The sequence below is a fragment of the Podarcis vaucheri genome (assembly GCF_965113315.1).
Source record: "Podarcis vaucheri genome assembly, chromosome: 8".
Taxonomy (NCBI): domain Eukaryota; kingdom Metazoa; phylum Chordata; class Lepidosauria; order Squamata; family Lacertidae; genus Podarcis; species Podarcis vaucheri.
Window position 1 is genome coordinate 73593690 of NC_138766.1, and position 14988 is coordinate 73608677.

A 14988-nucleotide genomic window follows, 5' to 3' on the forward strand; every position below is an offset into this window, starting at 1 on the left:
TCCAGTATAAAATAACTGGCAGTGATCTACCCATTGTCATTGGAGGGAGGAGGAGCATGCATTTTGAGGGGGGTGGGGATTGACCAGGGTTGTTAAGCTTTTTTTGGTGGGAGGCGGAAACATTACTTGCCTGCGATCTACCTGTTGACCGGTTGGACACCGCCGCTGTATACAATAGGCTGCATTCCAGCCACACCCCAGCCAGAGGCTTACAAATATGCACCCTCTCAAGGTATTATCATAGTTCACAGATACAGTCCAGTCAGGCGAAATTCTCTGGGGGGAGGGCATGGAGCAGGGCCAGTGAGGCATGTGGATGGCCTTGTGAGAGTCCTGAGGGCATGATAAGTACAGGGGCGTGTCTTTCAGCCTAGTCCTGAGATTGTTGTATCCAACAAAGTAGCTCCTTTAGTGCTAGGACTTGTGTCTGTGCAACTGGACTCCCCCACCCCCACTAATCTGCTCCAGGGCGCTGGGGAAAACTTGAGAACAAATTTGGAGGAGGTCTGCAGGGAGGGGAAGTTCCATTGTGCAACTGGAAGTTCTTTTGTCAACAGAATGACTTTGTTGGATGCAGCCCAATTTGGGGGCGATATTAATAGCATGAATGGCTTCTTTGGTAAACAGAAAATATAGAAATTAGATTAGTTTTCTTTCTTTCGTGAAAACAGACAGCATTTTTAAAGAAGACTGTTTCTATTATATTAGGAGTTTCTAATGTACTGTACCTATACCCATATGAATTCCCATAATCCAACCTTTGGTGTGAGATTCCAGAAACATCCTTAAAGTTGGATGGACCCAATCAGCCTCCCTGGTACTATTGTGCAGTGGACTGACACTGCAGTTAGTTGCTTTAAGATCTACAGCTGCTGTATTATAACGAACAAGAAAAAGTTAAGCTTACTGAGAGTTCTGGCTAGAGTCCATCACTTTGGTTCATTAAAAAAAAAATTCTATATATTCTGTTTTATAGTTATATAATTGCTTACTCTTCTACAGACACAAATAGTTTTGTAAACTGTATCTCTGCATACATTTTCACAATTAACATTATGCAGTTTTATTACTTATAAGTAATCTGATATACTAGTGTTCTAAGAAGAATGCAAAACTATTGATGGCACTGCACTGTGGTCACCTAACATCTAAGCTATTATAGAATATACTTGTTTTTCATCAGTCAGCATTGATGCCCAGCTAAAAATGACAGGCAACATTTAAGAAAGGAAACTCTTTAGTGATGTGTATGCCTACATACTATTTTATAAGATGTGCTTCTCCGATGAAAATATATCAGATTTCTGGTACTATTTTGTTGAGAACGTCTGTTGTTATATGTGTTCATTCTAAATTTGAAATGTGTCTGAGCATCACATCACTACAATGATAAACGTCTAATTACATTTTATTTAATTTATGTTTTGTTTTGTATGTTGCTTGTCCTTTTTTTTAAAACCCTGCCCAATGTCTCCATAATCTTGTCATTTATTTTCTTGCTCTTTATTTTTCTTTAACTATGAGTGGAATTATTGTCTTCCTGTCTCCATATTCAGGTAGTGTCAGTGGCTGAGTATCACCGCAGGATCGATGCTTTAAATAGTGAAGAACTGCGCACACTCTGCAGACGTCTCAAGGTGCTCTCTTAAGTAGTTAACCAGCCCTCGTCCAGAGGCTAGAACTTCTTTCTCTGTAGTGTCCTTGATGAGACTAGTCTCATATTCATTGTGTTTGTCTTGGTTACAACACTGCAAGAACCCAGCAGAAAATTCATTCCTCATGAATTTGTCTCCCTATGTAGTGGTATGGCTGAATGCTATGACATTTGTGGCAAGTGGTTCACTTCTAGAGCTTAGCCAAACTTTTGCAACTTTCAATGTTCATGTCAAAATTGTAATGCATGCAAATTTTGCATGCAAAATCTATTAAAATAAAGTGCTTTTTCACGTTTTGTCCAAATCCTGGATGCTAGTTACAGATCAGATAAAGCCAATGGAAAGCTCCCCAAGGCAAGGCTGCTTTTAATGCTCATGGGAACTACATAGACCCTGAGCAAGCACATGGAACTCAGCTTGAGAATCTCTCTACTCTTCTGAGCAGAAGATGTGTGGTTACTGAAGAGTGTTCAACCAGTTCCCGGCTCCCCTAAGCCAAACCTCATACAGGATTCCTTTTTATGCTCTTGGTATGTTTTTCTCCATCCTCTGTGGCTGTAGACAAGGTTGGCAGGCTCACAATAAAGGAACTCCGCGTAAACTTTAGCTCTGGGTTGGGATAGATTCCCCAGGTTCACTGTGGCCGAAGGGGTTGGCTGCGCTGTACCAATGAATCTTAAAAATCAGCACCTTTACTTTTTAGAATTCAGGACCTGGACAAAAAAAAAGGAGGGTGAAATTTGGGGCTAGTAGGTGAAACCATGCCATAAAATGGAGGCAATAACAGAAGTGAAAATAGAACCAAAAAGACTGTTTTGGCTCAGCCCTAATTATTTCATACTCAGGGGAATTTTCTATTTATTTTTTGAAGTTTTGCTCTCGTTGCTGCAGATCTTTTCTAGACTGCTGAGGACTTACTTCACAGCTTGGGATGGAAGTTTGCGTTGAATTAAGAGCATTTCAAAAGAGAATGCAAAGAGCTTGCTTTAGCCCCAATTCCCAACTGCAATATTAGTTAAACCCCCTTTAAATGTTTGTGAAGGATCATCTGTATCATTGACCACAAGTCAGAAAGCTTAAAAGAAGTGCCCTATGTATGTCTCAACACCGAAGAGGCTAGTTTTTCTCATACTTTGCACTGGCCAAATGGTACCCCTTGTCCTGAGTCAAAAGAACAGACTAGATATACAATTTTATTCCCCCTTTACTCCACTGGTTTAAGCTTCCTGGGTAATGCCAACCCTTTCTAAGCTTCTTGCCATCACTTTTGCATTCTCAGCAGATACACTTCTTTCCGCTTTGGCATATGTACACATGAAGATAGTTGTGTACATTGTTGCTGAAAGCATATCTTTAAAACTGCACGAGCATTTTCTAAAGCTTGAAGAAATAAACCGCATTGAATATTATCAAATGAATAATAAAAGCTCTGATCCAGAGCTTGGCTAAGCATTTGGATTTTAAGCCTCTATAATGCCATTCACTTCAGTCTGAGTAAATCAGTATAAATCCAAATATGTTTCAACTTAACTGAGATATGGACTGAACTGAAAGGGTTTTTTAAAATCTTTGTCTTTCTGGATAATATTTACATTTGGCTAAATGTGGAAGAAAATGCTTTCATTGCTTTACTAATTCTGCTTACCAGAAAAGCTAATGTTTCAAGTGGTGCCTTATTGACCTATTTTATGCTATCTAGCAATGAGCTAAGAGTCCCGATAATGTGAGTCAAGGATACTTTTTCTGCTTTGGGATAATGTCTTTAATAGGTTCAATGTTCCAAAAGATAGCCTCTTATAATTGTGGATATAATTTAGTATGGAGAAAGTACAGGTGGGTGAACCAACATTTTATTATATTCCTATGGGTAAAAATGTCACTTGGGCGGTTCAGCAAAATACCTGTTTGCATATGAATTATTTGCTAACGTGGTTGGATGCTGAATTGCTTGTACATTTCAGATATTTGTATTCATATTTCAGAATACGATCAGTAGATAAACTTGATTTTTGTACAATAGCTGGAAATATATAAATAGCACCTGCCACTGTACAGTAGGAAGGAGAGCTAAAAGAATGCTTGATAAACTTTAATGTTTCCTTCTCCAAAGAGAAATTGTGACACAGCCAGTCCAGGAGTACTCCTTAAACACAGTCAAGGGATAGGCTGGGCTTCAGGACTGCAAATTCTCTCTTTTAATTGTAGTGAAACATTTTGCCAGCAGCATCACTGGTTAACGTTTTTGAGACAAATGCACCACATCTTGCAACTATACTATAACTTTCTCTAGCTTGTAACTAATGTGTATGTTTGGATTCCTTTTTGTTTTGTGTGATAATACTTCTTTCTTAGAAGAAGTGGGAAAACTTTTACATGGAATGGGTATTTAACATTTTCATTCAACTCGTTAACCACAAACTATAGCCAAGAACAAACGTTGTGGTTAGCCAGGAGGGGTCAGCGAGGAGAGAGCTTAACTATGAGCCTGAGTTCGGATAACATGTTAAGCCAAACCATTCTTTTTCTTTATATGTCAACATCTGCAGATTCTGCTATAAAAAGTTTGCAATAATAATAATAAAAGACCAGGAAGGAGATAAAAGAGCCATGAACTCAGTAAACTGCATAGCTCAGTATGTTTGGGTTGCTTATGTGTTAAAGAATATCTCTGACGTCTTTGTTCTTTTTCCTTGAATTGAGAAGATTTGTTTAGTGAGGGTTTCTAACAAAGTTTTTTTTAATGTAAAAACAAAAGTAGAGACAAAAAAGAAGGACCAAACAAAGTTACAAAACATAGGAGCACTACAGATTTATTTTACAAACAAACAAACAAATAGAGAGCAGGTGATGGAAAAAAATAAAAGGAGCAAGACACATCATGATCACCAAACTTTGCAATTTGGTGGCGAGGATTTGACATGAAAGAAATTAAATCCTACCAAATTGCATAGGAATTTTCTTGGTCTTCCTTATCCTTTGAAACATGTTTGTGAGTTATTTTCTCTGAAATAGACAGAGCATACATATTGTTGTACCACAAGGAGAGATTTTAAAGTCCTGTAGTGTCTTTCATTTCTGAGCCACAGAAGTTCTCACTGCAGCCAGCTGCCACGTAATTCCTTAGGTCACCCCACAAGTTCAAAAGGGCATTGTGGGAAAACATGGACAGGACATTTAATAATAATAAATAATAATAATAATCTTTAAAATCTCGGTCCAAAATTTGGATGCCAGAGGGCGTTCCCACCCATAAATGGAGTTTCAAAAGATGGTTGTGTTTCAGAAAATAATTGTGTTTTACACACACACACACACACACACACACACACACCCCACATACATACATACATACATAATAGTTCTGCAGGGATGCCAACTTAAATGAAATATTCCGGGGGCCCAGGTAAGCCCCTCCCCACATAGTCGATCACATAACACTGTGCACGCACACCATTTGAATAGCAGTGCCCAGCCCCCTCAAATATTTTATTGCGGGGACCGAATCTCCCACAGCCCCTAGGAGTTGGCTTCAGAAAACAGTTATAGCAACTTATATGATCATATGTAGATGGCAAGAGGAATGTGGCCAGGAAGGGGGGGGGGGAGTCTATTTAAAGAAATATTGAGCTGTACTACAAAGCGAGCTGATGTTTCTTGCTTACCGTAGATTCCAGCGTATAAGGCGAATTTTTAACCCTGAAAAAGAGGTTAGAAAGTCGGGGGTTGCCTTATACACCGGGTATAAAGTGGGCGAGCTCCACGCCGGGCGAAAGCCACCCGGCAAGGAGCCCGCAGCTGCTGCTTCTGAAGCAGCAGTGGACAGGCTCAGCTCCGTGCCAGGCGGCTTTCTCCCAGTGCGGAGCTGCCCAGCTTATTAGGTGACTGGGCATATTAGACGACCCCCAAATTGCAGCTGCCAATTTGGGGGGTCGTCTAATATGCCCAGTCGTCTAATACGCCGGAATCTACGGTAATTTAATTTAGTTTTCCTCCGAGGGCCAAACAAGATATTCATGACAGGCCCATGAATTACAATATAGGCTCCCACAATATAGCTGTAAAACAGGGGGTGGGGATTCTGATGAGAGAGACAGTGAGCAAAAGGAGGTGCTGGAACCCTCCTCACCCTAGATTCTCCTACAATCCCCTTCCCCATTTCCTTTCTCATAGTTCGGCATTGGCATCACAAATGAGCCAGTCTTAATGGACAGCTGCTGTACTCTTAGGCAAAGGAATGCTTAGCATCACTATCCCTATAGCCCATGCTTTGCATGAAATCTTTTCCCACCCTGCTGTTTTAAAGCTGTTTGGTAGATGTCCATTTTCTTGTTTTGGGATCTGCCACAGGAATGTGTAATTCTGCCCTAAGTAAGTACACTGTGCCAATCAGTAAGGTGACATTTCCAAAAGAGAGAATAAACTCCTTTTTTATTAAATTCACCAAGATTAGAATGGAAGCTTTTTGGTGTGTATTTATGTACTTAATCTGAGCACTGGAATGCACTCATCATATTTTGTTCTGATGTACAATATTCAGAAATCAAGCTCGGGACACACATGACAATTTTGCTTATTTGCACCAGAAGTTGGCTATGCACAACACTTACTGACTGATACTCCTCCCTAAGATGTTTTTCGGCTTTTAAAAATAGTTGTCTTAAAGTGGCAAACATTATGCTGTGCTTAAAGGGGGTGGGGGGCAGGTGGCCCAGTTGAGGCATTGCAGGGAGACAGGAGAAATACGAGTGTATTTATCAGCATTTGAATCACTGATGAGTACATTTGTCATTTGCATTTCAAAGGTGGGAAGAAGCTGCTTGCTACTTGGGGTGGATGGTGAAGTGTACTGTGGCTCCTGTTTCGGGGTCAGTTTCTATGCATCCTTTAAATGTAAACACAAATTAATATAATATTAACTAGAAAAAATATTAATAGATCATCCCCCCCCCTTTTTTAAGAGCCTGGCTAAACTTGATGGTTGACTATTTTTGTGTTGGGTTATCTTAAATCGCAGAAAGCTGGAAATTGGGGAGATCCAATTTTAAACAGCAAAATAGTCTCCTCCCAATGTGGTTTTCTCCCAGTTGGGCTAGCATGGGCCTTCACCTTTCTTTCTTTCTTTCTTTCTTTCTTTCTTTCTTTCTTTCTTTCTTTCTTTGAATGATGGGACTGGTGCAGACCACAGTTTGCTACCATCTGTCACATTTGGCCCTGTGTCTGCAAGTTCCTATGCGGTTAAAAACTTTTATTTCAAATATTACAAGAGATATGTGATGAGGAAAAAAGCCAGAAGCTATTTTAATATGTCAGTACTGTATACTGGGGCATGCTGTGGCTATCTTACAATAGGGAAGAGTATAGTTGTATAGGCCTTGAAAGCTTTAACAAGTAGCTTTAACAAGTGTTTTCAGATTTGCAGATATGCTGCATGGTATTTTGAATGCTTATTTAATTTTTCCTCCATCTTTGCAGATCACCACAAGGGAAGATACACCTTCAACACAGGGAACGATAAAGGCGACCCTGGAGCCTGAGGCATTTCGGCCAAATCTTAATGACCCCAGTGAATTGTTACAACCGGAGCAAATTGAAAAGGTATGAAATAAGAAAGGTATGGCGGTCCTCAAAATGATAGCTTGACATTTTATTTGACATTGCTGTAAAAAGCTGAAGTAAAGTAAATATTGCACTCCTCCTCCTGAAGATGCTGGTATAAACAAGTTACCAAAAATCAATTAAGCATAAAAGGAGGAAATTGTTCGTGCAATTGGTTTATTGAAGTAATACAGCCTGGCTCCAAAATGCTTCTGGTAAGGTTCAAAACTAGTTAAGTTAGTTTATAATTCATATTTGTGCTCCTTCTCTCTGTATAATAATTATATGAATAATCCACTTACGGTGGACTAGAAATTATATGTACTGTATCTGGTTATTAATACAGGATAAGATGTTCTTTAACCGAGGATGCGGGGAGGGTACTATTTATTATGGCTATATCTTACCTCCAGCATCAGAGGTGGTGGAGAGCACAGGTGTTGTTGGCCTCCTGTCCAGCTTTTGTGCTTTCCATAGGTATCTGTTTGGCCACTGTGAAAACATGAAGTAATCGTGACTGCCCATGACTTAATCAGTAACTGGGTGCCATGGGAATGTGTCCCACAATTTACAGTATGTCTAGATGGTTCAGCAAGTAATAAAAGGTGAAGTTCTGATCTTTACCATATCCTGTTTGAGACCTGTATTAGTTTACAAAACATCTGCTGGACATTCAACAAAACAATTTAGGTCCCCTGAATTGTTTCTGATGTGGGCAAGACAGACTGTCCGTTGTGCCTAACAACCCAATCCTAAATGTTTTTAGTTGGAAGTAAATCCCCGTGACTTTAGCTCCAGCAATTAACTTTAAAAATACAGTTTGTCCCATTTGTTGTTGTTGGTTTGAAATTAAATATTACGACTATTTTGTGTAAAGCAGTTTTAAGTGTTGGACTTGGAGTAATGAACTACAAAAGTCTAGCAAAAGGAAGATAGGTCATATGTGTACGAATTGTCTCATCCCAAAGCTGCTTCTTTTTTAATTAATTAATCCATTATATTCAGTATATATGCATTATTTGCATCTGTGTTTTTTATTAGCTCACAAAACATCTTCCACCACGAACTATTGGGTATCCATGGACCCTTGTCTACAGTACTGCAAAGCATGGCATGAGCTTGAAGACCCTGTACAGAACCATGATGGGGCTGGACTCACCAGTACTAATGGTAATCAAAGACAGTGATGGACAGGTAAGGAAACAATAAACACTATTCTTCCCCTCTCTTCCCAATCAAACAAACCCCAAAGTTTAAAACCTCTTAAATTAGCCATCGTATAGCATAGCTACATTTTACATTAACCACAGGAGAGGAGCAATGAGCCAGTGCTGAGTATTGTTTATCTGCTTAACTTTAATGGAGCAGGGGGCTGGAGAAAAGTAGCCAGAAGCCGTTGCTTGCGTGTGTTTCTGCAATCCTTTCTATCTTCTTTTTCCTTTCTCTGGAGAAACTTCAGAAGTCTCAACAGGCAGAGGCTGGCTTACATGTGACTACTCTACATAGGAGGAATATGACATATAGCAAGGTTTTTTTTGTATTGGGATCCTGTAGTCCTTTAAAGGCTGGCAAATTTATTGTGCTGTAGGAAGTAGTATTTTGTCTATGAAAGTACTTAGGTGTCAAGTTTCATAGAGCCTGTTTCATCTGCCACAATTTTTTTAAACAAATTTAGGGTGCTAAAATAGAAGACTTTTGTATTACAACCACATAGAGCCCCAAACCTTAAGACCTGAGTCCATATGGCATCTATATACAGTGGTACCTCAGGTTACATACGCTTCAGGTTACATATGCTTCAGGTTACAGACTCCACCAATCCAGAAATAGTACCTCGGGTTAAGAACTTTGCTTCAGGATGAGAACAGAAGTCGTGCTCCGGTGGCACGGCGGCAGTGGGAGGCCCCATTAGCTAAAGTGGTGTTTCAGGTTAAGAACAGTTTCAGGTTAAGAACGAACCTCCGGAACGAATTAAGTACTTAACCCGAGGTACCACTGTAGTGGCTTTTTAATGTTCCATAGCACATGGCTTGGCCATTTGCAGCAAAACATCAGAACTAACTTTACTAATGTCACTAGGTTTTGTTTTTTCCTGATTTGGAAATACAGATCTCTGTGGTTCATAATGCTCTTCTCAAGCACAAGGTGTATGTTGGGCTCTAAAAGCACTACTCCACCTCTAATTTCAGTCCATCTGGAAAAACACAAAGGTGTGCTATGATTACTGCTTCTGCTTTCCTTCATTCTCCTGAGCAGAGTTATACAGGGCCACAGGAGATAGATAGCACCCCAGAGTTGCATTTTATGGTGCTGCGTTTTGGCAGCTGCACATTTCTTGCTCTGAGCCAATAAGACAGCAGCATGTCTTGTACTGTAGCAGAATAGGAAAGCAGAGGTAGTGAGGTGGAGGAGGAAAGGTGGAGCTCAGTTGAGCAGGACAAGGCTCAAGATTGTTCTATTGTGTTTTCAGGAAGCTGATTTGCTTGTATAAGAGGCACACTGAATCAGCATGCCTGCTGAAAGCAAGCTAAATTCGTTGCAGTGATCCTAACTCTGATAACTGCTGTCCCAAATTGGCTAATCATCACAGACATTAACAATGGCAGTCAGTCACTGCTATTATTATTTTTTGTTGTTGTTGTTTTGCACCAATAAGTACCTCTTTTTGTGTTTCCTGAGTTGATTCTCTGGTTCCTAAGCAAACTGCCATCCGGAATTGTCTTGGAAAAACAGTTACATTAAATACCTTCCTGAAGATAATTAATATTAGCACAGCATTGTAAGTAAGGAGAAGTAAATTCATTTGATCTGAAGAGAAATTAGTGGAGGGATCTAATTTAATCTGGACATGAAGGAAGACCGTATCAGAGTTCTAATTGTACTGCTTACAGATATATTAAGGAAAGAAATCTCATGAACACCAGATCATTTTAATTATTATTTTTCTAGATCTTTGGGGCACTAGCTTCCGAACCCTTTAAAGTGAGTGATGGTTTTTATGGCACTGGAGAAACCTTTCTTTTTACTTTTTGTCCAGATTTTGAGGTAAGGACTAAAAGAGGTTGGTTGATACAATACTGCATAATTAACATGTGAATTTTATGCTTTTAAGTTGATATTTATCTTAAAAACTCCCCTCAGAGAATATGTAGAGTTAAGTTTTTGTCAGCTTTCTATAACTTCTCCTTTTGATTGTAATTTTAATGTTTTGCTTTATTTGTCTGTGGACTTCACTCTAATAAAGCAGTTCTTTAAAAAATTGCCCTAAGATGGAATGTCATTGAACTGCAAGATTATGTGTCATCTTCTTAAAATAAGATGAACCTGGTATGAGTGTGCATATAATATTCTATACTAATAATTGACTTCAGTTATTGCCCATAAGCCCTGAATGACTTGGAAGGGAATTATTACTTAAAGGACCTTAAGATCTAGCTCAGAGGGTCTGCTTCAGTGAGCATATGTAACAGTGACTTCTCAGTTATGAAATTCATTTTCTGTAGAGGACTTAAATATACTCAGTGGCCATGGAATGCCAAATTTCAGGGTGGCATTCAGCTAAGTTTTACTTAGAATTGACCCACTGAAATTAATGAATGTGACAAGTTATGTCCGTTAATTTTTATGGGTCTACTATGAGTAAATCTTAACTGAAAACCTCTCTGTCTCTTTGAGGAAAAATCAAGAAACCTGGGAAGGGTGAATAATAGACTCATAGATAGGGTTCCTGAGGGTCATCTAGTCCAACCTTCAAGGCAGGAATAGTATGGATATCCTGCAAGAAGGCATAGGAGGCTCACGCTGCGACATTTTGTGGCAGGTCCTGCTTATAAAGTATTATCCATAGCACTCTCTGAAACAAAACCCATTGACGTTGCTTTACTCCCCTCCCACCCCCAGCCATTTTTTCGCTGGCGGTCGTAATTTCACATAATCACTGTGTTTGGCTGTTGTTTTTTCATTCTTTTAACATTAGACTTTCACGTGGACTGGGGACAATATGTTCTTTCTTAAAGGCGACATGGATGCCCTAGCTTTTGGTGGCGGAGGGTGAGTGATGAATTTACTTATTTTCTTACTAAGGATTGATTTTTATGGTGGGTTCCCCCTCCACCAGATAAAGCCCTCAGATACAGAAGTGGTATGCTGTTAACTATATTGAACCTTGTAGCTATGATACTTGAATAATAAAACATTACTTTGAAGGAATTATGCAGTCCTGGTTATAAATGCAGCTCTTACAGCCTTTTTTCGTATATATACTCACTTTGAAGTGGTCTTCTTAAGACACTGTACCATTTCTCCTCTTCTATCTGCTTCTAGACATCTTAATGCTTTTGCTTCTTGATAAATCTATACACTTACCAGTGTTTGCAAATAGAATTTTTTGGGTCACATCCAAGAATTAATCCCCTTTGTTCATGGCCATGTTGACTTCTTTTACATTAAATATTGTTTCCGAGCTATCATTTCCTATAGTATTTCCTTCTCTCTCCCATATAACCTTCATTCACAGTTTCAGTTGAAGTGGAATATTCCCTTCATATGAACAGAATGTCCAAGGGCAGCGAGATATGGAGAGAAGAGTGGGAGGTGAAGCAATGTAGAGAGAATAGCTCTAAGGCAGGAATCTGATGCTGTGGGAGTGCAGTTCCCATCATCCCTGACATTTGCAGCTGTTGAGAGTTGAAATCCCCCCAAAAAAACCGCATTTGGAGGGTCACCAGTTCCCTATCGCACTGCCTTTTGCAATCTGGTGCCCTCCCGATGTTAGATTTAGTGCAGGTATAGCATAACGGCTAGCAAACTGAGCTGTGAATTCAAAACGGTGCATTTCAAACACTTGGAACTTGCTATGTAGCCTAAGGTGAGCCACTATTGCTTCAACTTCATCTTCATTCCCTGTGCAACACAGGAGAGATGAATACTGACCGGTCTCACAGGATTGTTCTAATGATTGCCAGAAGATTGTGTGTGAAGCACATTGAACACATATAAATTCTATGTGGTGTTTGCATAGCAATAGTGATGTGCTGATCCATCTTTATGCAAGCTCCCAAGTTTGCTTTTTTTCTGCCCAGGACCTCTCATCTTCTGCCAAATTCTCTGAACCTTTCCCTCAGGTGTTTCAGTGCTGGATGAATACAAGGAAGACTGGATTCACGTTTTATTAGATCAAAAACTCCTTAGTGAGGGACCAGGTTGCATTTCTGTACTGTGCTCTGTCTGCAGGTGCCAAACTTCAGTAGTGTGTGTAACTAAATAGGTGTAACGTAATGCTACCTGATTAGTCTCTGCTCACCCTTCAGTTAAAAGGGATGCAGAAATATTTATGGCAAGGAAATAATTCCTAGCAAAATGTGCTGGTTTCAAATGCAGTTGCAATTGGGTTCGGGGATGGAAAGGAAATGGAACATGCCAGTTGTTCTTGAGTTCTAATCATGTATGTGTTAATTCATGTAAGGAGGGTGGCTTCCTACTGTGGAGAAATAATTCTTTTTTCCATATTCCAGGGGTGAATTTGCACTTTGGCTCGATGGCGATCTCTACCATGGAAGAAGTCATTCTTGCAAAACATTTGGGAATCGCATTCTTTCTAAGAAAGAAGATTTCATTATTCAAGACATTGAAATTTGGGGCTTTGAATAAAATATAAACTGCTACTACAAAAGGTTGTCCCAAACCTGATATGGATCAGTGCAGCTCAAAAAGCCCTTGAAGCAATATAATGCAGCAATGCCTTTCAAAATTCTCTGCATGGCCATCTAAATACCTTTACATAAAACATTATTTAGGTTATTTTTAATCAACCTGCTATATTTTTTGAAGGATGTAGCTCTCATAAGTCATAACTGGAGTTTTTACTTTATAGGGGAAGGTAGGTCTCTCTTGTCATGTGGCTTGTCATCCCTGGGTTTCCCCACCCCCCACCCCCACTACTCCAAAGCTTTCTTATACTCTTTTGGGCTATTTCATTGAGAAAACATGTATTTACACAAACTGTAGTGAAACATGTCCCTATTGGTCTAAATAAGAGACAAATGGAGATTCTGAATTTTTTGACAGTGATCAGTCTGGGCCATTATTTTTTTTAACCATTCAGATGGTGCCACTTACTAGACAAAGTATTCATCCACATTCAACGGTGTCATTTCCTTTCATGCGTAGAGAATTCATGTCTGTTGTATTTAACAGTAAAAATGTAGCTGCCCTTATTGATTGTATTGAAGTATTTTGCACAAGCTGTTCATGATCTGCAGGATTGGGACAAATGTTGGGTAACGATTGAGCTACATGGTCAAGAGAAACAAAATACCAATGCTCAGTTGGACAAAGTGAGCGTAATGCAGTGGAGAAGTCATAGCTATAGCAGGGGCATTATATGTTCTAAGACTATGAAACAGATGCATTTTCCCCCCAAACAACATAAAGTGTCAGATATATAGATATATATACTGTTTTATAGTTTTTCTGTTGTAGCTTTGTAGCACATCGTCTCCAAGAATTGCTCCTGTCCAAAAAAAGAGAGAAAAAATATAGGTGTGGTGTTCTCTCTTTTTTCTTTTGAGTGGATCTATGTTGTAAACTGCAGTTAGCACCAGCTCTGATTCAATGAGGTAATGTACTCTAGGTAGACATTGTAACCCAGTAGACTTGTAATATGCAAACTTTACTGTTCCGTGACCTCAAAATGAAAAACAAGACAGGCTAAAATACAGTTAATCAGTAGCTCTCGTTCACTTTTGTAGGAGAACCGAAAAGCCATTGTGGCAATAATCGCTCAACAACAGTTTGTTTCAAAGCTTATATTCTATGTTTATGCAAAAGCAAAAATTGAAAAAAAAGCTGTTAAGTGTGACAGTGAATGATTTTGTGCTGAAATCTCAGCTGTTCCAGATGAACATTGTATATATTTCTTTGTAAATTAATGTTTAAAAGTAGTTTTTGTTATTTTAGAGAGAGAGAGAGAGAAAGTGTTGATTGACGGGTTGCTTCTAGCACTTTAAATTATTCTAGAAATGGAATAAGAAGCCAAAGGGTTTGGCTTAAATCATTAGCTGTAGTTGTATTGTATGTCGCTAATATAAAGTTCTTTCAGAAGTTCAAACACTTATCGGAAGGATGTTTACTGCTGTGGTAACGGGAAAGGGGATGTTCTAGCTCTACAATATGCTCATGCTTAATACAACTAAACATACAGGGCGTTGTTTTCTGTCTCAATGTATAGCTCTTTACTCCTGTTAGAACATAGTACAATATATGTAGATTAAATGTTTACAAATGAAACTGTAAATAAATTAAATGGCTTTTTCTCCCCTTTGGTCTTCCACAGCAGTATTATTGTCTTTGTGGGTTTAAGACTAACTATAAACAATCCTGTAATGGATTTTAAGTACTATAAGGTCATACTGATATAGAGCAAATAAATCTTAAGTACATGTAACATGAAACTTGAGTCGGGACTTTATTTAGACACACAAATTCCCTGAAGGAAAGAAGGAATTGTTACCGGTATGGTTTCAATTTGGATGGGGGACTGCATGTTGGGTTTCCTGCCTTTTGCAGGGGGTTGGACTAGATGACCCTCAGGATCCCTTCCAACCCTACAATTCGTATGATTCTACCTCTTATTTCCAGTTGTCAGAGTGTGAATGCTGGAGCTCAGTAGCAAAAAAACAGCACCATCCATGCACAGGATGGAGATTTGAGCAGACGTGGGAGGATCGCAAGCTTTACA

The 14988-nt window shown here is 39.2% G+C and overlaps 1 protein-coding gene across 9 annotated transcripts in view; it reads left to right on the top strand.

Moving 5' to 3' along the window:
* OXR1 (oxidation resistance 1) overlaps positions 1 to 14701 on the top strand; it is a 189228-nt gene extending 174527 nt beyond the window's left edge. For 6 of the 9 annotated variants that reach the window (XM_082235550.1, XM_082235551.1, XM_082235552.1 and 3 more), the window contains 6 exons: positions 1557 to 1637; positions 7128 to 7250; positions 8292 to 8444; positions 10200 to 10295; positions 11227 to 11300; positions 12764 to 14701. In XM_082235550.1, coding sequence (XP_082091676.1) covers positions 1557 to 1637; positions 7128 to 7250; positions 8292 to 8444; positions 10200 to 10295; positions 11227 to 11300; positions 12764 to 12899 — 663 coding nt within the window. In that variant the 3' untranslated portion in view covers positions 12900 to 14701. The remainder of the gene's footprint in view (positions 1 to 1556; positions 1638 to 7127; positions 7251 to 8291; positions 8445 to 10199; positions 10296 to 11226; positions 11301 to 12763) is intronic. The other 3 variants (XM_082235555.1, XM_082235549.1, XM_082235554.1) reach the window with 1 other exon arrangement.
* The last annotated feature ends 287 nt before the right edge of the window (positions 14702 to 14988 follow it).